We start from the raw sequence: 24,394 nt of genomic DNA on the forward strand, positions 1-24,394 counted from the left end.
ACTTCCACATGATGAAAATGTTGAATATTCACAAATGTGTACCTCAGGTCTCCGTTGGGAAAAACACTTCTGTTGCAGCTAAGACAAAGTAAATTTAATGTACACAACATTAGCCACAGGAAATGAAAGGGTTAACTTGGCAGTTTGTTCATTGAAAAGTATTTACCGTTAACTAAAGGAATGAAGTGACACCTCATATCTTTACATTTGTAGTCTCTCACTTTTCTAGCCTCATGGTCTCAACCATCTCTACCGAGATCAAATTTGAATGTGACTGTGAAGCTATCTGAACGTGTGTAACAGGTCTATGTGAAATCAAGCTAATCATTGGCCACCTGATTCCACAGTGACTGTTTTAGAATCATTCAAAGAAAGTCCACGCTCAGTCGCACAGAAATAGCTAGATCGTGCAATATTAGCTGGAGTCAACTTTAACCTACTGAGCTTTAGACTGGGTTGTCTATGAATACAATTGCAGGGGGTTCTGAAAGGGAGTCTTGTGAAGTAGTTCGGGACATATTTTCGAAAAACTCTCTTGAACAGATAGTTAGACAACTCACAGACAATGGAAACATTTTAGACCACTTGTAGCTACAAAAATGCCAGACCTTATCGACTTTGTCAGTATAGAGACTGGGATTAGTGACCACAATGTCATTAAAGTGACTTTAGCTACTGAAGTTAATAAATTAAAGAGAGAATTTCCGCTCGAAAGAGCAGATAAGCAGTTGTTTGGGTCCCACTTACACAATGAATGAACATAATTTAGTTCTGGTATGATGGACATAAAGGAATTATGAGCAAAGTTTAAACAGCCTGTAAATTGCGTTCTAGAGTAATTACGTATGTGCCGAGTAAGTGGATTAAGGACAAAAAAGACCCTTCGTGGTTTAGTAACAAAATTAAGAAAATACTGAGGAAGCAAACACTGTTGCACTCTCAGAATGTGCAAATGATGACAGGCAAAAGTTGTTAGAGATCTGTGCATCTTTAAACAGAGTGATGCACAAAGCATACAGCAACTACCTTAACAAAAAAACCTTGCTGAGATCCTGAGGAAATTCTGGTCTTACGTAAAATCACTAAGTGGCTCACAGGCTTCTATCCAGTCGCTCACTGACCAGTCTTGTGTGACAACAGACGACAGAAAAATGAAAGTTGAAGTTACAAATTTCAGTTTTAAGAAATCATTCACTTAGGAGGATTGCACAAACATACGAGGGGCGTTTGAAAAGACTGTGAGAAGTCCGAGAGATGGCACCACTGGTGCATATCGAGGTCATGTTTAGTTAGTAGCATCTTCGGAATGAACGCATACCAAGTTTAAGCCATATTGGTCTTTTCTTTGTGTCTGGCATTGGTGTGAATCAAGGAAGTCTAGTGATTGTCAAAAAATGGACGAAAAAGAATTTCGTGTGGTGATTAAACATTACTTTGTGAAAGGCAAAACGCCTCAGGAGACTAAAGAGAAGCTTGATAAACATTACAGTGACTCTGCTCCTTCGATTAGAACAGTTTATTAGTGGTTTCAAAATTTTTGGAGCGGCCATATGGGCACTAGTGATGCTGAACGTTCTGGACGCCCTGTGGAGGTTACGACTCCAGAAATCATTGATAAAATCCATGATATGGTGATGGATGACAGAAGAGTTAAGGTGCGTGAGATTGCTAATGCTGTGGGCATCTCGAATGAATGGGTACATAATATTTTGCATAAACATTTGGACATGAGAAAGCTATCTGCAAGATGGGTTCTGTGCTTGCTCACGCTTGTTCAAAAATGGAATCGTGTGAAGTGTTGCAAGGATGGTTTGCAGCTCTTCAGGAAGAATCCACAGGACTTAAAGTGTCGTTTCCTTACTGTGGATGAAACATGGATACATAACTATACTCCTGAGACCAAACAACAATCTAAACAATGGGTTACCGAGGCAGAATTTGCACCAAAAAAGGCGAAGACCATTCCTTCGGCTGGAAAGGTTATGGCAACTGTCTTTTGGGATTCATGAGGGATAATCCTCATCGACAATCTGGAAAAAGAGTAAAACTATTACAGGTGCATATTATTCATCGTTATTGGACCATTTGAAAATCGAGCTGCAAGAAAAATGCCAGCAATTGGACCGCAAAAAAGTCCTTTTCCATTACAAAAATGCACCAGCACACACCTCAGCAGATGTGGTCGCAAAATCATTGGAAATAGGATTCTAACTCGTTCCACATCCCCCCTATTCTCCAGACTTGGCTCCCTTGGACTACTACTTGTTCCCCAATTTGAAGAAATGGTTGGCGGGACAAAGATTTTATTCAAACGAGGAGGTGGTTGCAGCAACTAATAGCTATTTTGCAGAAATGGACAATTCGTATTATTTGGAAGGGATCAACAAATTAGAACAGCATTGGACGAAGTATATAAGTCTAAAAGGAGACTATGTCGAAAAATAAAAATCGTTTACCCCAAACACGTAAGTAGTTTTTATTTTTGCACGGACTTTTCACACGGCCCTTGTATTGTCGTTTGGACAATTACACAGACTCCTGTATAAAGGGCACAGTAATAAGCTTGGCATACAGAAACAAATGAAAGAACTGAAAGCAAATAAGTCACCACGTCCTGATGGAATCCCAATTCGGTTTTACAAACTGTGCTCTATGGCATCAGTCCCTTACTTAGCTTGCACGTATCGTGAATCTCTCACCCAGCACAAATTCACAAGTGACTGGGAAAAAGGGCAGGTGACTCCTGTATATAGGATGGCTAAGAGAACAGACGCACAAAATTACAGACCAATATCCTTAATGTCAGTTTGCTGCAGAATTCTTGAGCATATTCTCAATTCGAATAAAACAAATTTTTTTGGACAGAAGAGCTTCTTTCCACAAATTAGCCCAGATTTAGTAAGCATCACTCTTATGAAACTCAGCTTGCTCTTTTCTTACATGACATCCAGTGAACCATGGATGAAGGACAACAAGAAAACTCCATATTTCTAAATTTCCAAAAAGCATCTGACACAGTGCCCCACTGCAGACTGTTGACAAAAGCATGAGCATGCAGAGTAGGTTCCCAGATATGAGAGTGTCTTGAAGACTTCTTGAGTAGTAGAACATAGTATGTTGGCATTGATGGCGAGTGTTCATCAGCAACAACGGTATCATCAGGAATGCCCCAGGGAAGTGTCGTAGGACTGCTATCATTCTGTATATACATAACTGACCTGATAGACAGTGTGGGCAGCCATTTGCAGTGAGTGGTTGTAGGAGGATACAAGAAAACTTAGACAAAATTTCTAGTTGGTTTGATGAATGACAGTTAGCTCTAAATGCAGAAAAAAGTAATTTAGTGCAAATTAGCGGGAAAAACAATCCCATAATATTTTAATATAATATTAGTACTGTGCTGCTCGATACAGTCACATTGATTAAATATCTAGGCATAATGTTGCAAAGCGATATGAAATGGAACAAACTTGTAAGAACTGCAGTAAGGAAGGCAATTGGTTGACTTTGGTTTATTGGCAGAATTTTAGGAAAGTGTGGGTCATTGGTAAGGAAGACTGCATATGGACCACTAATGTGACCCACTTTTGAGTACTATTCAAGCTTTGGCGACCCCCATCATGTCACATTAAAGGACCCATTGAAGCAATTCAGAGGTGAGGTGCTAGATTTGTTACCGGTAGGTTCAATCAATGTGCAAGTACTAGAGAGATACTACAAATGGCAATCCTTGGTGGGAAGGCAACATTCTTTTCAAGAAACACTATTGAAAAAATTTAGAGAACTGTCATTTGAAGTTAACTACAGAAAAATTCTACTGCCACCAACATAACTGTGTATAAGTGTCACAAAGATAAAAGAAATTAGGACTCGTACAGGGGCCTGTAGACAGTTGTTTTTCTATTTGCAAGTGGAACAGGAAATGAAATGATTAGTAGTGGTGCTAGGTACCTTCCGCCATGCACCATGTGGTAGCCTGCAAAGTATGTATGCCGATGAAATGTATATAACTAATTTTCTGGTTACAAATGTAACTGTGTTTTCAGAGCTAATGGTTCTTTACGTAGCACATAAAATATGGCAGGACTATAAAGTGAATGTCCTTTCACACTTTTTTGTCAAGAAAGTGCCTCTTCCATTTCCTAATTAGTGCTTGTAACAGTACCAGAAATACTTGTTCAGGATGGACCACTTGATAACTTTGCATCCATTTCCCAGCTCAACTCTGGTCAAATGACAGCTTCTACATTTTCCTCTGGCTGCCCTCCAACTTGTGCATGGCCACTAGCAGTAGTACTAGAGGTAACCAGAGGGAGCACATGATTTTCAAACATCAACTTACTTACTGATTATCAAGGTTCACCGACTAGCGCGCGCGTGAGAGCCAGAACTGATCTGGCAACATGGAATGACCAGAGAGAAATTTTACATCAGAAGGCACTTACTGATGCAATTTGGTACCCACTGGCTTTGCATCACCTGATAAGACATTTTACTCTGCGTGGAACTGCAATTCCCCCTGACGGTAACAATCAGTGATACCAATGCCTTATAACTCAAAATGAGATATCCTCAGGTCCCTGGCAATGGTCAACTGGTGCCGCTGTTAAGGTCCCAGAGGCAGTGTCAGTGAATGACAGAGTGGCACAAGCAGCACACAGCATCCAATACCAGTGATGCAGCACTGGCGATGTTACTAATGACAACAGAAGATGAAAACAATAAATCAACATCTAAGCATAAAGGAACACAAATAAGCAATGGCAGGTTAGTGAGGTTGAGGACTCAACAGCTATGAAGAGATTCTTCGATTATTTTTAACTTAGCCGCAGAAACTTCCAGTGCAAAAAGCCACAGAATTGGAAAGAAATCTCTCTCTCTCTCTCTCTCTCTCTCTCTCTCTCTCTCTCTCTCTCTCTCAATTTAAGTATCAAGTGAAAATATAGAGACCAAAAAAGAGTTACAAAAAGACCAAAATGTTAAGGGAAAACTTTCTACCTGAGAACAAAGAAATAGAAAAAGATGTCAAGAAACTAAAGTGCCCTTGCCAAATAGGATAAGCCAAGATTAACCAGCACAGTCCTGGCAGGGCAGCAACAAAAGAGAAGGGTAACTGGCTGAAATCTGGAATATGATATTCAGTACATTGGAATGTGATGATAAAGGAAACGCTACACAGAATATCTTTGTTATTTCGTTATTTACTAGATCCCAAGATAGATAGACTGAAGTCAAAACAGCATTACAGATTGGGACTATGCTATAAAGAAATTGTTCACATTGTGATAGAAGTCAGTTCTTTGAGAAGGGAATATTTAGTGTCACAAGAATATGTACTAGTTTTCAAATAATTTCAGAAAAGACGAAGTCAAGGTTTACAAATCTTTCAGCTCTCAGAATTTTAGACATTAGGGAATGATCAGCATTGAAAAAGTGCTATAAACACACTGTGAGGTGCACAATCATCCGAAAAAACTGTCCAAAATTCACCCGAAAAAACTGTCCAAAATCTAATTGTCAGCAAGTATGTATCCCATATGCATTCAGATGGAAGACCTGACAAAATTCAGAAACAGGATGTCTGACCTACTAAACACTTCTTAGGGCAGAAATAAAACAAAAATTTTATGACCAGTGAATGCCAGATTGAAGTGAGTGTTTCAGACAACATACAAAGGAAGAATAAATTGCCTTCCATTTTAACATACAACTATAAGTGAACCACTGCTTGGCAGAAAATGTTCATGGAGTCCCAGAATGCAACTACAGCAGAAGTTATGATCCAAATCCATAACTCCTCTGCATGGCAGCTCTGTCAAGTTAAGAATGATCCAGTTTACAAAATGCAACAGCCAAGATAGAGAGATAGATAGATAGATAGATAGAGAGAGAGAGAGAGAGAGAGAGAGAGAGAGAGAATGTGCACTCAAATGTTAGAACTATGTGAACTACACTGTTGTAAGAAATCTCTGAACTCCGAGGAATTGTATTGGGATTTAGTAATATGTCATGGATGCCTGTGTTATGTCAAATAGTTGGACATGGCTATAGTATCCATCCAAGAAATGTACAACGGAAATGATGAATCTTTGGGGTTCTTGCAGCAACCCGTGTAACAATGACAACCTCCAGGCCAATGGATGACACTGTTTGGTAAAGAGAGGTCACAGAGACAGAACTTAGTGAGGTTTGCAATGAGCAAACATTAACCTAGGAGACACACACTTTAGTATCTGATGTTTGCTGACAAGCAATACATTCAACACAGTCATGAGAGAGCCTCATATTGAGATGGACTGAAAACAATTACTGCTATTTGGATAACCGGTTGCCATGCCTTTTCTCCGAGTACAATGCAGATGCAAAATCCATACTGTGACATGTTGTTTTTGTTGTTGTTGTTGTTGTTATCTTCAGTCCAGAGACTGGGTTGATGCAGCTCTCCATGCTACTCTATCCTGTGCAAGCTTTTTCATCTCCTAGTACCTACTGCAACCTACATCCTTCTGAATCTGTTTAGTATATTCATCTCTTGGTCTCCCTCTACGATTTTTACCCTCCACGCTGCCCTCCAATACTAAATTGGTGATCCCTTGATGCCTCAGAACATGTCCTACCAACCGATCCCTTCTTCTAGTCAAGTTGTGCCACAAATTTCTCTTCTCCCCAATCCTATTCAATACCTCCTCATTAGTTATATGATCTACCCATCTAATCTTCAGCATTCTTCTGTAACACCACATTTCGAAAGCTTCTATTCTCTTCTTGTCCAAACTAGTTATTGTCCATGTTTCACTTCCATACATAGCTACACTCCACACAAATACTTTCACTTTCTATGAGCTTAGGTCTAGTATTAGATCTGCTAGTATGGTTTTCTGTTGGATATTTTGTCTACTGTGACATAGTAGACAAAATATCCAACAGAAAACCATACTAGCAGATCTAATACTAGACCTAAGCTCACAAAGTGAATGGACCTGGATTTACAAATAAAACTCAGGGAAAAGCAGAATTATAAATGGGCACAGTTGTTACACTGACCAATAATAGTGCAGTTTGATGTGTCTTAGAATGGCAAGCATTACATGGTGTCACTACAAGTGATTACAATATGATTCTGCTTTAGCTCCACCAAGCAGATGCAGTGCCTGGTGTGAGTGAGAAAAAGTTTGCATGCTAATATACACAGTATTAAAATAAAGTACGGGTAAAATGTTTCATATGGAGTTTCATGATGAAGTGTTAAACCATTTGGATTAGGACAAGAAGTTGACCAGAAAAAAAGAGTACATAGAAGTCAGATTTGTAGGAGTGAAAAGTATATGGAAACCTTTATTATATTTATGACAATATACTTTGTGTAAGTGGTGCCCTATGGTTTCTAAGTACTTGGAAAAAAAAGATATTTCGTAACTGCCAAGAGCTGCTGTTAAAGTAATTCTTTATTATATGAAGTGTTAGTAAATAATTATTTTATCAGCAACTCTTGAGGATTCTTAAACATGGTTCATCAAATACTTATGAGTTACGGTGCACCATCCAAACAAAATATTTTGGTATTTGCCCAGCTAAGCCAAACATGCCATCCTAGTAAATGTAGTAAATAAAGAACTTAATTATTTCAGCAGCAGCTTTTGGCAGTTTTGAAATTGGCATTTTTCAAATATTTTTGAGTGTTCTTTGTGCTTTAAGTGCTAACTTTAGTGCCCTTGGTTATTAACTTCAGTGTCCTTTGTTATTAATCAAAACTAAACAGATTTGTGCTATATCTCAGTCATTCAACAGCAATGACAATACCCTGCAATGTCCACTATCACTGATTCCTCTGGCAACCGGTAAGAGATGCCACTGGGATGTCACACAGGCTGGCCATTGATGCCAAGCCAGAGATAAAACCTGGCTCCTGCAAGACATTTCATATCATGCTGTGCTTATTTCTCTACCTTACTTACACTGTACTTTCATGACAATGAGGACTCAACTTCTGTGTGTGTGTGTGTGTGTGTGTGTGTGTGTGTGTGTGTGTGTGTGTTTTTACGCATGTGCACATGTGGGCATATGCATGTGTGTGCGAACACAACAAACTAAGTTCAGTGATCATGCATATGGAATTCATCAATTCATGACATTGTTGCTGTTGCTGCAACTTCAGATGCGACAGCAGGTACAACAGCAGCACATTCTGGAGCAGCAACAGCTTATGCAAGAGCAATTCATCAAGCCAGAACAGCATTCACTACCATTATTCACACAATTTCATCCACATAGAATGATGAGTCATACTAAAGACATCTGCAGCTCCACTTTCAGGTAAATAACATGACCACAGTCTGAAATCCATACTTTGTTCTCTAAGCATTATGAGAAATGAACACATTTTAGCAGCTAGACTAGCATTGGTTCAGGCATCAATTATATGCTGCATAGGAAACTAATTTCAGAGAGCAGAATATTGAGAGTTGATTATTGTGTGAAAATCAAAATTGTAAACAATGTTGCACTGAATCATTAGTGTGTGATGCAATAATTACGTATGCATCCCACAGATTGAAACTGTGACCTCCATTTAAAAAGCCCAAACAACGAATCAGCAGTTGCATGTATCTGACTCGTTGTCTTCTCATTAGTCCCCCTGCTGCCCAAACCTGCTACCAACAATAATAGGAAGTGGTATCCAGGATGTCCACGTCAGGTTGTTCGCTAAGCATATGCCCACTCAGTGCCCGCATAAGGAAATGCAGAATGCGAAGAGCTGTAAACAAGGACATGCAGTAGAAGTTTGCAAAAGCAGCACAATGTCATGCCACCAATGGTACAGCAGTGTACAGATGTTACAGCCACATTTGAAGACCTACACACAGCAACCACAAAACCTCTCTCCCCCAATAATGATAAACAACAATTCAATAAAACTTCTTGCTGGTACCAATTCAGTGGCAAATGAAAAAACCTATGCCCTTATTGATTCTTTGTCTCTATAGTTGATATCACAAAGGTTACAATCCTACGGAAAGCACCACGTACTTTTGCACAATAACAGCATTGTAAAAAAAAGTCGGCCCTCTGAGTACTTTCTTTGTTGTGCCATCAAGTTAAGCATAAAACTTTTTGGGATGGTCATTTTTTTCATCTTTCTGTTTTAAAATACCAAACGACATCAACAGTAGTGGTACCATCTAATCATCTTAATTCACTACGCTTAAAATTTTGAGATCTTTTTCACTGTGTTTAGTGTGTGAAAATCATGTAGCTCACATTCAGATGAAGTCTTGTCACGTTCCTCTTATTTTTGGACAACTTGTTATTTTTCATTTTACAACTGTATTGGCACACTGCAGTTAAGAAGCATAACTCACTTCTTGAGCAGCAGTACAGAATGCTTCAGAGACGAGTGACAGGTTTTCCCCACATTCAGAACACAGGCAGTGAGACTGTCAATGCAATATGGCACTGAAGTACACCAGTGGTTTTGGGAACTATGAGTAAGTTGTGAGAGTGAACCCTACTTGGCAATTCTAATGACAGGGATCTACCAACTATAGTAACACATGGTGATACTACACTCATGGATGTGCTTCACAGGCCAGGTATGGCTCCTGCTGTACTTTTGGGAGTCTCCTGCAGCTACCACAGCGTCTGGGGGCACAAGCCGCATCAATATGTGGCACACAGGTCATGGTAAACAGCACTGCATTTGCAGGCACCTATTTGCATCCGCAAGGTCACACAACATTGTGCCCGTGGTACTTAGATTGCCGCTCAGCCTCTCAACAGTGAGTTATGCTCCAAACTACAGACCGACCACCAGCTGCTATAGTTATGCTCCAGACTGACTGCCAGTTGTCCTTGAGCCAACGCTTCGGACAACAATGTGTGTCGCTGCTGCTATTTATGAGACATTGTATATCACCACACTTTTGCCAGGATCACATCAGTCGCTAGATGTCCGTCAGCCTTTCCCATGCCTGGACTTGCATCTTGACAGCCCATGAGCTCACAGCCTCATGATACAGTGCTGCTGATTATCCACGATAACTTAAGAGTTCATCACCACTTCCAGTGATCGTGTACTTTGTCGTAGTGGGTACCTGCTACACATTGTCAAGATGGACTTCTCAGTTATGCAAGTGTGGACACTGGTTCTCTACAGCTATACTGATTCAGTTCAAAGGTTGATAAACAACTGCTGTTATTGCAAAGTACGATTTCAATTGCTAACTGTTGCACCACATCCGTCATGAAACTAAGAAATTACCTTTATCAAATATTAATCATTAAATGCCACCTTGAGCATAAAAAAATGACAGAGGAAGCCTGTGTCATTAAAAAGCTTTGCTATTACCACATCATTGTGCAGTAAACTATTTACATCAGGAAACGAATGAAAATTATTAGTCTGTTCCTAAGTTATACAGAGTTTACTAAGTATTTCTTTTGGGGTCCAATCTCTTCAGTCGGCATAAAGATGCAATCCTGATCCAACCTCTTGGCATTCTCAGTTTTCCATAATTTTGACATTACTTGTGTCTAAATGTGTGCCTCTACACTGCTTCATCTTGTTTGTCAATACATTCGCCTTAATGCATCTCAAGATATATTTAAAGTAAATCAGCTGCCCCATTTGCACTTACATCCACACAGATATACTGTATCTCCAAATAAATCCAATAGTGTTATAATTATAATAGAGGGAAACATTCCACGTGGGAAAAATTATATATAAAAACAAAGATGAGATGACTTACCGAACGAAAGCGCTGGCAGGTCAATAGACACACAAACAAACACAAACATACACACAAAATTCAAGCTTACGCAACAAACTGTTGCCTCATCAGGAAAGAGGGAAGGAGAGGGGAAGACGAAAGGAAGTGGGTTTTAAGGGAGAGGGTAAGGAGTCATTCCAATCCCGGGAGTGGAAAGACTTACCTTAGGGGGAAAAAAGGACAGGTATACACTCGCACTCACGCACATATCCATCCACACATACAGACACAAGCAGACATATTTAAAAGACCAAATATGTCTGCTTGTGTCTGTATGTGTGGATGGATATGTGCGCGAGTGCGAGTGTATACCTGTCCTTTTTTCCCCCTAAGGTAAGTCTTTCCGCTCCCGGGATTGGAATGACTCCTTACCCTCTCCCTTAAAACCCACTTCCTTTCGTCTTCCCCTCTCCTTCCCTCTTTCCTGATGAGGCAACAGTTTGTTGCGAAAGCTTGAATTGTGTGTGTATGTTTGTGTTTGTTTGTGTGTCTATCGACCTGCCAGCGCTTTCGTTCGGTAAGTCACCTCATCTTTGTTTTTATATACAATAGTATTATAAGAACTACTTCATGGGACTACGTCAGAGACAGAAAGGCACAAAACATTTAGGGAGGAATTCTGTGTGTCAATTTGTAAGTTGATCGAGGAAACAGTTAACTTTACTTTTTCAGTCTCAAGTGGGAAGGGATGATAAGTATGTCACCTATAACAATTTCTGTGAACTTGTGGCTAGACTGATAAACTTTTATGGAGCTTTAATACCATGAGCGGATTTTCCAGTCTTCTGCAGTACCTTGCTACTTTAGAGCTAGACCAATGCCAGTAGCACTGCAAGATGGCCTCAAGCCCAAATTAGACTGTCAAGTGCAACAAGACATCCTCACACCTGTTGCATCCAGTCAACAATACTGATAGTGTTACAAAAATCAAATGGCTCTCTCCATGTTCGTAGTGACTGTAAATCAACTATAAAAGGACGATCAGAGATTGACATCTATCCTGTTCCAAGGCTAGAGGAGATCACGTCAAGACTATTAGGTGGATTCATAGTCACCAACACTCTATTTGGATTGTACAGCTACAACAGGCTGCTTTTAGAATTGCCATAGCACCAGAAATTTTCCAAACCTTTTTGGAATAGCCAACTCAAAACATACTGGGTACAGTCAATTATCTGGACGATATATTAGTAAGTGGTGCAACAAGAGAGCAACATCTTGCCTACTTATGTTTACTGCTTTACATGCTACAACAAAATTGACTAAAATGCAAATTATTTCCAGAGGAAGTGGAGTGCTTAGGCCAAAACTGAGTAGTAAATGACCTGGCCAAACTTAGCACCATCACACATGCATCTAAAACACTCACTTCACCCCAGATAAATTACTCACACATCAAAAAAGAAGCACTGGCTATCGTATTTGGCATCTAAAAATTCCATGCTCTCCTTTACAGCAGAAAATTCCATCTTATAAAAGACCGCACACTATTAATCTCCTTTTTCGGTACTAAGAACCACCTTCCTGAAAACAATAGCACAACATCTACAACACTAGACCCTGTCACTGCATCTGTAATTGTGAAGGACAGATCTGAGGATCAAAAATACATTCGTCAAGGTTGGCCAGAACACAACACACCCATTCCCTTCCAGAGTATTGCACTTGTCTTCATCTAGAAACAGGGTCCAGATGTCACTGGGTGTACTGATGCTAACAGTGGACAATGACAATAGCCGTGTCATTATCTTGCCCCATTGTATCAGCAAGTAGTAAATCTGCTGCACGTCGAAAACTGGGGAATGGCACATATGAAAGCATGTACATTGCGGCAAGCCTATTGGTCTGGCATCACACAGAACATCAAGTTGACAGCCCGCTCCTGCGAGACTGGCGTATCAACCCAGTCAGCATGGCCGTAACAGTTCCATGCTTTGCCAATGCCGCAACACCCATGGGAATGCAACCAGGACTTTGAAACTTCCTGGCAGATTAAAACTGTGTGCCGGACCAAGACTCGAACTCGGGACCTTTGCCTTTCGCGGGCAAGTGCTCTACTGTTGCAATGGCAAGGTACAGATGTGGAACAGGACCCACTTCCTGGACACTACAGAGCAACACTGATGCAGGGGCATACTCTGGCATCACTGTTGCAAAAAAATGGTTCAAATGGCTCTGAGCACTATGGGACTCAACTGCTGAGGTCATTAGTCCCCTAGAACTTAGAACTAGTTAAACCTAACTAACCTAAGGACATCACAAACATCCATGCCCGAGGCAGGATTCGAACCTGCGACCGTAGTGGTCTTGCGGTTCCAGACTGCAGCACCTTTAACCGCACGGCCACTTCGGCCGGCCTCACTGTTGCATGGCTGCAACACTGGGCCCTCTGGGAACTCCTGAGACCTTCAACAAACCCATGCCATTCCACCCACTGCCCCTGTTACATGCTGGGCACAGGGGTTTGGACTCTCACTTTTGGGAAGGTACCAGGTTTTATCAGAACCATCTGGAGATGACAAATGGCCCCTTGGAGCCAGCTCGATACAACTTCGTATTTCTGGTGGATTCACATCCCCAGGTTCAGCACTGTAGAACTGTTCCCCATGGAATGGAACCCTTTCCTACTCCAGTACCACTGACTTCCAGAACAGACAGACAAACCTACCCCAGCTCCACCTAACTCTGGCATCAGCATCCTGTCATCAACAAAATTAAAGGATACAAAAACATTGTGTGCCGAGACACAATCAAACTCACACACCAACCACAATATCGACAAGGACACTTCCAATCCTACAGAGTGATTAAAGGGTGGAGAGATGCTATACCTACGTCACCTGGCAGATGTCAATATTCCATCAGAAACTCCTCTGGCCTCCTGTAAGAGAAGCCAGTGAGCTATCACATGGGCCTGGCCATTGATGTCAATCCACTGTAAGGAACTTCAAATTGTGCTGTCCTTAGGTCTCTTCCTTGCTCACACTGCAATTTTGTGACCTAGCTGGTTACTGGATTTCCACATTTTGGATTGCTGTTCTTCAAATTATTGATGGGTTTACTTAACCATGGACTATACAGATAATTCTCTTGGTGTGTTCTACAATTTACCATGGCTTGGTGTGGACTGGAATTGTGAACTATGAAATGATTACAGTTTATCCATACTTTCTATGTATGTAAGTATATGAGTAATAATTAGTGCATCATAGTGTGCTGGAAAACTTTCTCATGCCATAGACTGACTTGGCTGATAAAGAATGCTGAATAAATTTCCATGTTGTACTGCCACACTAACTTAGTGAAATATAAAATTGACACAGTAATTGATTTTCAAATAATAGAACTGAAGGTGGACTTGATATATTCCATTAACACACATTAGTACTCTTGTTTTCCCACTTTAAAGATCTGGAAACTTCCACTAGCACTGCTGAGAAATCAATCTCTTTCAGCTCTGAATTTATCATTACTCTGATGAAGTGTAATGGAAGCTGTGAGATTTAAAATTTCCGTAATTTTCCTAAATTGCTACAGGCAAATATCAGGATTGTTACTTTGAAAGGGCACAGCCGATATCATTCCCTGCCAATCTTGAATCCCAAATCTGGGTTCCACCTCTAAGGACCTCATTCTCAATGAGAGGTTAAAACAATCTTCCTTCCTTCCAACATACAACAAATAAATACCTATTTCCCAAGGGCAATTAGTTGAAACATAGTCAATTTTTTCAAAATACACAAGTTTCAAATAAAGAGGTATTTTGTACTCATTCTACCATTCTACAATTTTGTTCACAACTTGCCCACTATGCTATTTTGATTTCAAAAGGCAGTTGCTCCTTTAACAATAAAGGTATAATGTTGTAGAGTAATAACTGTATAAACCAACACTTAATACCTACAGGTAAATTATTACTACCTTAAAGGTAAGTCTAACCATTTACAGCAATCTTTTAACCCTTTTCTATACTGTAATCTAGTAGAGCGCGGAACTTTGAGTTTACGTTCTCCGATTTCACTTTTTTCGCGATTGTAAGCCATAAATTTGTCATCCCTGTGAAAAACCCGTAAGATTAATGGTAAACATTTCCAATTTTTATGTTTCTTCCTAGTAAAATTTACTCAATTTTACATTCTTGCTCAACTTCTCATTAGACTCCGTCAAATTTTCTTCCTATTGACATTTGATGTAGCTGAACGATTTATAAGCGACACAAAAGACAGACGATTCACATTGTGGGTGGCGGTGGAGTTAGGTAAAATTTTAGGCTGTTGCGGAGAAGGGAGATGTGAGAGAGAGCATATGCTGATGTGATCCACGATTAGCGTTAACAACACAACTTGCAGCGTTTAGCTTCACATGTTTATGGACGTGTTAGTAACAGGAGAATCTCAGTTGTAGCAAGAACTCTTTAGGAGAATATGTTTGAGATTGTGCAACATGTGAAATACACTCCTGGAAATTGAAATAAGAACACCGTGAATTCATTGTCCCAGGAAGGGGAAACTTTATTGACACATTCCTGGGGTCAGATACATCACATGATCACACTGAGAACCACAGGCACATAGACACAGGCAACAGAGCATGCACAATGTTGGCACTAGTACAGTGTATATCCACCTTTCGCAGCAATGCAGGCTGCTATTCTCCCATGGAGACGATCGTAGAGATGCTGGATGGAGTCCTGTGGAACGGCTTGCCATGCCATTTCCACCTGGCGCCTCAGTTGGACCAGCGTTCATGCTGGACGTGCAGACCGCGTGAGACGACGCTTCATCCAGTCCCAAACATGCTCAATGGGGGACAGATCCGGAGATCTTGCTGGCCAGGGTAGTTGACTTACACCCTCTAGAGCACGTTGGGTGGCACGGGATACATGCGAACGTGCATTGTCCTGTTGGAACAGGAAGTTCCCTTGCCGGTCTAGGAATGGTAGAACGATGGGTTCGATGACGGTTTGGATGTACCGTGCACTATTCAGTGTCCCCTCGACGATCACCAGTGGTGTACGGCCAGTGTAGGAGATCGCTCCCCACACCATGAAGCTGGGTGTTGGCCCTGTGTGCCTCGGTCGTATGCAGTCCTGATTGTGGCGCTCACCTGCACGGCGCCAAACACGCATACGACCATCATTGGCACCAAGGCAGAAGCGACTCTCATCGCTGAAGACGACACGTCTCCATTCGTCCCTCCATTCACGCCTGTCGCGACACCACTGGAGGCGGGCTGCACGATGTTGGGGCGTGAGCGGAAGACGGCCTAATGGTGTGCGGGACCGTAGCCCAGCTTCATGGAGACGGTTGCGAATGGTCCTCGCCGATACCCCAGGAGCAACAGTGTCCCTAATTTGCTGGGAAGTGGCGGTGCGGTCCCCTACGGCACTGCGTAGGATCCTACGGTCTTGGCGTGCATCCGTGCGTCGCTGCGGTCCGGTCCCAGGTCGACGGGCACGTGCACCTTCCGCCGACCACTGGCGACAACATCGATGTACTGTGGAGACCTCACGCCCCACGTGTTGAGCAATTCGGCAGTACGTCCACCCGGCCTCCCGCATGCCCACTATACGCCCTCGCTCAAAGTCCGTCAACTGCACATACGGTTCACGTCCACGCTGTCGCGGCATGCTACCAGTGTTAAAGACTGCGATGGAGCTCCGTATGCCACGGCAAACTGGCTGACACTGACGGCGGCGGTGCACAAATGCTGCCCAGCTAGCGCCATTCGACGGCCAACACCGCGGTTCCTGGTGTGTCCGCTGTGCCGTGCGTGTGATCATTGCTTGTACAGCCCTCTCACAGTGTCCGGAGCAAGTATGGTGGGTCTGACACACCGGTGTCAATGTGTTCTTTTTTCCATTTCCAGGAGTGTATTTGTGACAAGGAAGAATATGAATATTACTGCTCATTGTTTCACTTGCAGCAATTTAAGCTATCCTCTTAGGCTCCTGTCTAACCACACACTCTGAAATCATCACACATTCGCAAATAAACAGGCAAATATTTATTTCATCCTTCGTTCTCTACCCAGACAGAAATGTTGAACATCATTGAATATTGCAGAACTTATTGTATTACAATCATAATGAACGTGATAACATTGCTAAGTTGAAAAAAAGAAAATAATAATAATAATAATAATAATAATAATAAGAAGAAGAAGAAGAAGAAGAAGAAGAAGAAGAAGAAAAGGCAATATATACAGTGAGACGGAAGGCTTCATGATTGCAATACAGGATCAAACAATAAACACCAGATATTACAGCAAGCATATTATTAAAGATCCCAATACCACAACAGATAAATGCAGACTTTGCAAACAACAAATAGAAACAGTAGATCACATCACAAGCGGGTGTACAATACTAGCAAATACAGAATACCCCAGAAGACATGACAATTTAGCAAAAATAATACATCAACAGCTTGCCTTACACCATAAACTCATAAAACAACACGTTCCCACATACAAGTATGCACCACAAAATGTACTGGAGAATGATGAATACAAATTATACTGGAACAGAACCATTATAACAGATAAAACAACACCACATAACAAACCTGACATCATACTCACCAATAAAAAGAAGAAATTAACACAACTAATCGAAATATCCACACCCAATACAACAAATATACAAAAGAAAACAGGAGAAAAAATTGAAAAATACATCCAACTGGCTGAGGAAGTCAAGGACATGTGGCATCAGGATAAAGTTGACATTATACCAATTATACTATCAACTACAGGAGTCATACCACACAATATCCACCAGTACATCAATGCATGCAATACAGCTACATCCAAACTTGTATATACAACTACAGAAATCTGTAATTATTGACACTTGTTCAATTACCCGAAAGTTCCTAAATGCAATGTAACATATACCGTACAGTTAAAAGGAAGTCACGCTTGATCAAGGTCCGCGTCACCTTCCATTTTTAACCAGACATAACGTCTGAGACAAGAAAGAAATAATAATAATAATAATAATAATAATAATAATAATAATACTGGCATGTAGTGAGTTGTGAACTTATAACCTCTAATTCTGGTAGCTGTGACTTTATCCATTATGCTACAGTTTGCTCATCTGTATTTTGTATTGTCAATTAGTTGTTATAAAATTTTTTGAAGCCTTAAATCGTTGATGCTTTATTAACTGGCATTTAATGATAAGTGCAAGGAATTTGTAATATGGCTTTCAATACAGCATTGGTTTGAGAAGGCATACTGCACACATACGTCACACACTTCGATGGAAATGAATAATCGAAATGCCCACGGTTCAGACAGTTTGTTCACAGGTGCTCATAATAGCCGATAGTTGAAAGCCCACCAGTGCAATAAGTAGTGTAAAGCTGCGTCCACACTTCCACTGGAAACATGTTTCTCTTAAGAATATTATTTCCTACACTGTTTCACATCTGTTTCCATCTTTGTTTCTTGTCTCTGTTTGTGTTCAAACTTGCAGCAAAGATTTCTCAGTGTATTCGCATCATCTGCAATGCTATTTCTTGTATTGTTTTCGTGTTGTCTGCCACGTCATGTCTAGAGACAAGGAACTTCAATATGTGCTGCTGCATTATTAATACTCGAAGGTTCATGGAAACAAAATGAAAGATATCACCATCATTCATCCTTTTTTTATTTATTTATTGTGACTTGTGATCTGAAGACGATAAGCATCTCTCAGTGTAACATAGTTTTACAGAATAAGGTTACATCTATTAAAGAATTTTGTAATTAGTTTTTAACTATGATATTATTTTGATGGAGAGTTTGTACTGTAGTTGGTAGCTAAATTAGTTTGTATAGCAGTTGGTAGATAAAATTAGTTGTCATTTGAAATCAATTTGTTGGTTTGCATACAGTCATCATCTTTGGTTAGCAAAAACATTACAGAACAACTGGTGGGAAAAACTTGCTACATATGGGAACTAAATATGGAAGACAGCTCTAGTTTTCATAATTTCACCTGGATATCACCTAACAATCTTGAATTTCTGGCAAATATGGTATCATCATTACCTTTTTTTTAAAAAAAAAATTAATCAGGAAAGCAATTACAACGAGACATGATGTTAATTTTTTGTCAATAGGAGATTCACTCCAGAACCTTGAGTATTATTTCACATTTTGAAATGAGCTACGACAAACAACCTTATTTCCTTTTTCTACGCAGTCTTTCTCAATAATCTGCCAAATGTAGCTGCAGTTTTATGCAGAGTCGTTTATGAAAGGGCATAAAGCAGCGGTGTGCAATAAAACTCCAGTGCAGATGACCCATTAACAGGTTGTGCACTGCCCTCTGATGGATTGCAAGCAGCTATAGTTACCACTAACTGTTGATGACACTGCACCTTGCTTCAAAAGATGTTTCCAAACAGTGTTCACATCAAGTAGCTGGACACATGTTTTGAAAAACATGTTTCAAGCTTAGTGTGTATGCGGCTTTACGTCTGCAAGATGCTATTTAACCGCCACTGGCTGCAGTAAGAAAACACACACCCGTACATGTTAGATTTTGAAGCCTCTCGCTGTACTTCATAGCTTTCGGTTTAACTCACCATGTTCATCAATTTTTGCTTTTTTTTTCTGGGTTAACACAAAGGAGCAAAAACACATGTTTTTATGTATAATTTGCTGTCATAGCATGTCTGTACCCAGATACCCATTTCAATTTTTTGATGAGTTTTTACTTGCTGTTACACATCTGCATTTTTTTAAAAGGACTGATGAAATTCATTACCAAAAATTATTGTATAAACGTTGTATTGTGCATTTACTTTCCTTCACTTATACAGGTTTTATACAATGTATTGGTGAGGATTACAATTTTTAATCATATATGTCAATTATATATGTTTCTGCTCATGTTTTGGGGGTTTTGACATTTTCCTCAATTCTACATTTTCCTCAATTTTACGATTTTTAAGTCTGGATCCCGTGAAAACATAAAATAGATGTTTCACTGTAATTAGTGTGTATGAAATTATGATTAATGTATCAGAAACATGGCATCTTATATAATTGCAAAGCTTCTTAAATAAACGCAATTTACAAGAAAACAGTAAATCACATTCAAGTACTGATTATTAATCTAATATTACACTATGTATGAAGCACTTACTCCCAGTGTTGTAATCCTATTATTGGAAAGGTCCAATGATGTTGCCTTCTTGATTTGTGCCTGGAAAAGAGGACATTTTAAAACAGTTTGTATGTAGAAAAACAATTACTATACTACCATCTGTTCAGGCCTCAATGCCAGTTAACCTACACTAAATATCACCACTACAGGAAGTGCACACACCTCTTTTCATAAATAATGGAACCACACAAACAATAATAACTTTGAAACACATAAAGCAATTGAATCTTGACAAAATTTGTTTCACAAGGTGACAAGTCATGTGTGTGACATTTAAAATTAGTAAATTAAATGGAAACAGTTTGTTTGCAGCCACAGCCCTTACACTTAATGTAACAGTACTGATTGTCCACAATAAGTTGATGATTCAAGTTCAAGTGGTGGTTGTTGGGAAAGGCAGGAGGGGTACCATGCCCCTGCATCAGGACTGCCAAGGGGAGAGGAGCAGTGGGGGGGGGGGGGGGGGGGGGTCATAAGTGTCCATTCTGTGGTTTAGTGAACGGTAAAAACAAGAATTTAAATCAGTAGCAACGGGATTGAAACTCCAGGAAGAGGGAAACTAAAAACAGAAGGAAATCTTAGAAAAGTGCTATTGAAGGGGGGTTGTTTCTCCAAAAAGAGCTTCAAATGACCGATGTCATCCCACTAACACTTATAAATTCAAAGACGCAATCGGCTGAGAGCACATCATCTGCTAAAAGGAAAGATATATCAGGCGACAGCTGTAAATGGGAGTGTAGCGGATTAAAATAGGGCCACTGAAGTAAAAGGTGTCTCACCATCCATGATTAAGAGCAGACGGGGACAAAGCAGGGGAGGATCGTCAAAGGATGTCAATGGCTAAAAAGACAGTGCCCGATCTGGAGTCTAGTTAAAATTACCTCCTCCCGAAGTCAAAGCTGGGAGGAAGCGGTTTTATGTTCCATAATTTATCATCCTGAAGTGCAGACTAATGTGTGTGCCATAATAGAGCAACACAACGACATGAAACACTCTGTAGATCACAAAGGAAACCATGCGAACAGCGGGCCAAGAAAAGAGAGACAGCAGCCTTTGCCGCTATACTGGCTGCCTCATTTCTGCGTATACCAATATGCCCTGGGATCCAGAGGAATGCCACAGAGGTGCCCTCCAAGTGGACCAGATGGGGGACAGGATAAAGAGCTTGGAGGTTGAAAAGAGAGCTGAGCAAGTCCGAGCATATAACATACTTCATCCGCTGATGGTGATGGATGCATTGGACAGCCTGGAGAACAGCGTAAAGCTCTGCAGTAAAAACATAACACTGGTCAGGAAGCCAAAACCTAATAGGGGTGTTGTCAATAATACAGACCCTCCTGACAGCAAAGACTGTCTTGGAGCTGTCAATGTAAATAAAGGTGGCATCCTCCATTTGTGCACATAGAGCAGAGAGCAGCAAAAGCCCGATGATAAACTATAGTGGCATGGAGGTAGGGTACTATCCTTGAGAAGCTGACAAAGGTCACGGAGAAGGCACGTCCCATGGCGAAACCAAGATGGCGTTGTAGCCCCATTTGTCAAGACTATATTAGGAAATTGGAAGGAAAGTGAATGTAGCCGTTGATGGAAGTGGACTCCCAGTGTTAGTACAGAGGAAGGGCTCCCTGCATACCCTACATCAAAGGAGGCATAAAAAGAAGGGGCTTGGTTGGCTTGGGTCAGATGAGCAGGCATGAAAGACAGATGACTAGGTAAGGACTCAGAAGGCCAGCTCACCGATTGGACAGCACAGGTTCAGCAGTCTCAGCATAAAGGCTCTCCATAGGGCTAGTGTAAAAAGCTCCAGATGCTAAACGCAATCCATGGTGGTGGACAGAATCTAGACACTGAAGAATAGACAGTTGTTCAGAGGAGTGAACTATGCTTCCATAGTCCAATTTCGAGCGCACTAAGGTGTGACATATGTGGAGCAGGACCACTCGGTCCACTCTCCAGGAGGTACCACTCAAAACATGGTGGGTGTTGAGGGATCGCAGACAGCAAACCAAAAGATATGAAACGTGGGAAGACCAGCACAGTTTTTTGTCAAACATTAGTCCCAAAAATTTGGCGACATCCGCGAATGGCCTAGAAGTAGGGAAGGTGGAAAAAACTCTGTACGACAGTAAAAATTTACACAGATGGTCTTACTGTGAGAAAATCAGAAGCCGGTTTTGATGCTCTATGAGTGGAGGCGATCGAGACGTCCTTGATGACAATGTTCAGGAAGGCTGGTCCGTTGAGAGCTGTAGAAGATTGCAGAATCATCGACAAAAAGGGAGCCTGAGGCATTCGGGAAGGAGATAATCTATAACTGGATTTATGGCAATGTCAAACAGTGCAACACTTAGCACGGATACCTGGGGCATCCCGTTTCCTTGGGAGAAAGTACGGGATAGACTAGTGTTCGCCCACACATAAATTCATGGACAAAAAGGGGTAGCCAACCTCAAAAGCCCCAAGGGAACAGAGAGCAGAGGGTGCCTGTCCTCCAACAGGTATCGTATGCCCTCTCCAGGGCAAAAAATATAGTTACCATTTGGCATTTCCTGAGAAAATTATCCATGATATAAGTGGAGAGAGCAACTAGATGGTCAACTGCAGAACAATGCTTTTAGAAACTGCATTGGGTAGTTGTTAAAAGGTTTCGGGACTCCAGCCACCAGCCTAAACGGCAATTTACCATATACTCCAAAACATTACAAACACTACTTGTGAGAGAGATTGGGTGATAGCTGCAGGGGAAATGTTTGTCCTTCCCAGGTTTTGGAACAGGAATGACGTTAGCTTCCCGACACCTTCTGGGGAAGGTACTGGCGACCCACAGTCAATTATAAAGTCAAAGATGGTAGCACAGGCTAGGGTATGAGAGATGCAGCCACATTTGGACATGTATACCACCCGATCCCGGAGCAGAAGAGCGAGAGGAGGAGAATGCATGTCTGAGTTCCTGCTTAGAAAAAACGGCATTACAGCTTTCAGGATTTTGAGACAAAAAAGCAAGAGGTCGGTCTTCCACTTCCCGTTTCTTCAGGAGAGAGGCGGGTGGGTAACTTGAAGAGCTTGGAATCACAGCAACATGTCGATCCAATGAGTTACAGATGGTGACTGGGTCCACTAAGGTATCCTGCGTAACAGTTAGCCCAGATGTCGGGGAAAAACTGAATGTGCTGGACATCTGTCGAATTTGACTCCAAACAACTAATGAGGGAGTGAAGGTATAAAAGGAACTGGTAAAGAAGTCCCAGTTTTCCTTCTTGCTATCACATATGATGCGATGGCATCACGCACGTAAAATACAGTTGTCCAACGTAGGATGGTGGCGGAAAATGTGAAGAGCATGTCTCCGCTCGCGTATTGCGTCACGCCACATCTCGTTCCACCAAGGAAATGGGGGAGCACCGGGGCAAAGGGGAGGTACAAGGTATTGAACGTTCCACGGCTGTAGGAATATCTTCCGTAGCTTGAGTGACCCGATTGTCAATGCGAGGAAATTGATGGTCATCAAATGTTGCTAGAGAGGAGAAAAGTGTCCAATTGGCTCAGGAAAATTTCCAGTGTCTTGGGCGCACAGATGGCAGTTGTGGCTGTAATCGAAGGACACATGGAAAATGGTCACTCAAGTGTATATCAGCAAGAGCAAACCATTCAAAGCGCCAAGCTAACCGAACAGTACTGACTGAAAGGTGCAAATGAGAGTAGGTTGACGTGGAGGCACACAAAATTGTAGATTCCCCAGAGTTGAGGCAAACAAGGTCCACTTGGTGGAAGAGGTTAATCAATAGAGAGCCTTTTGGGCAAGGACGTGGAGGTCCCCAAAGCAGGTGGTGGGCGTTTAGGTCCCCAACCAACAAATAGAGGAGCGAGAGCTGACCACGGAGGCGAAGGAGATCGGCTGTTGCCATTGGTGTGGACGATGGAACGTATATGGTACAAAGAGAGAAAGTGAATCCGGAAAGGGAAAGATGTACAGCGACAGCTTGGAAGGAACTGTGTAAGTGGAGTGGGTGATAATGGATAGTATCAAGGAGAAGAATCATAAGTCCCCATGTGCCGGAGTGCCAGCAACAGAGGGGAGATAAAACCAGACTGATTGGAAATGAGGGAAGACAAAGCGATCACAGGGATGTAGCTATGTTTCCTGAAGACAGAAGATGACCGGGGAGTAGAATCATAAGAGGACCGACAGTTCATTCCGATTGGAGCAAATTCTGCAGATATTCTAATGGATAATCACTTAAGGTGGACAAAAAAAGGAAAAATCTCACCACAGTTGCCGTCAACTCAGCGACCGCTGAAAGCCGGTGGCCAGCGCCAAGGAATGGCATTCAGCCAAAGGCAGAAAATCCTGATCCAACAGTTGTTCGGGGGTAGCTCCTACCACCAGTGGTGTGTTCGGGGGCAGCTCCTGCCACCAGTGGCGTGTCTCGATGACGCAGAAGACAGCCGAGGGGGGTTACCA

The 24,394-nt window shown here is 41.4% G+C and overlaps 1 protein-coding gene across 2 annotated transcripts in view; it reads right to left on the reverse strand.

The window, feature by feature from the left end:
- The window catches only part of LOC124612905 (leucine-rich repeat-containing protein 59-like), an 82,873-nt gene that overhangs the window by 37,067 nt on the left and 21,412 nt on the right, over positions 1-24,394 (reverse strand). For both annotated transcript variants that reach the window (XM_047141377.1, XM_047141378.1), the window contains exon 3: positions 19,912-19,971. In XM_047141377.1, coding sequence (XP_046997333.1) covers positions 19,912-19,971 — 60 coding nt within the window. The remainder of the gene's footprint in view (positions 1-19,911; positions 19,972-24,394) is intronic.

Source organism: Schistocerca americana, chromosome 4 (genome assembly GCF_021461395.2).
Source record: "Schistocerca americana isolate TAMUIC-IGC-003095 chromosome 4, iqSchAmer2.1, whole genome shotgun sequence".
Lineage (NCBI taxonomy): Eukaryota > Metazoa > Arthropoda > Insecta > Orthoptera > Acrididae > Schistocerca > Schistocerca americana.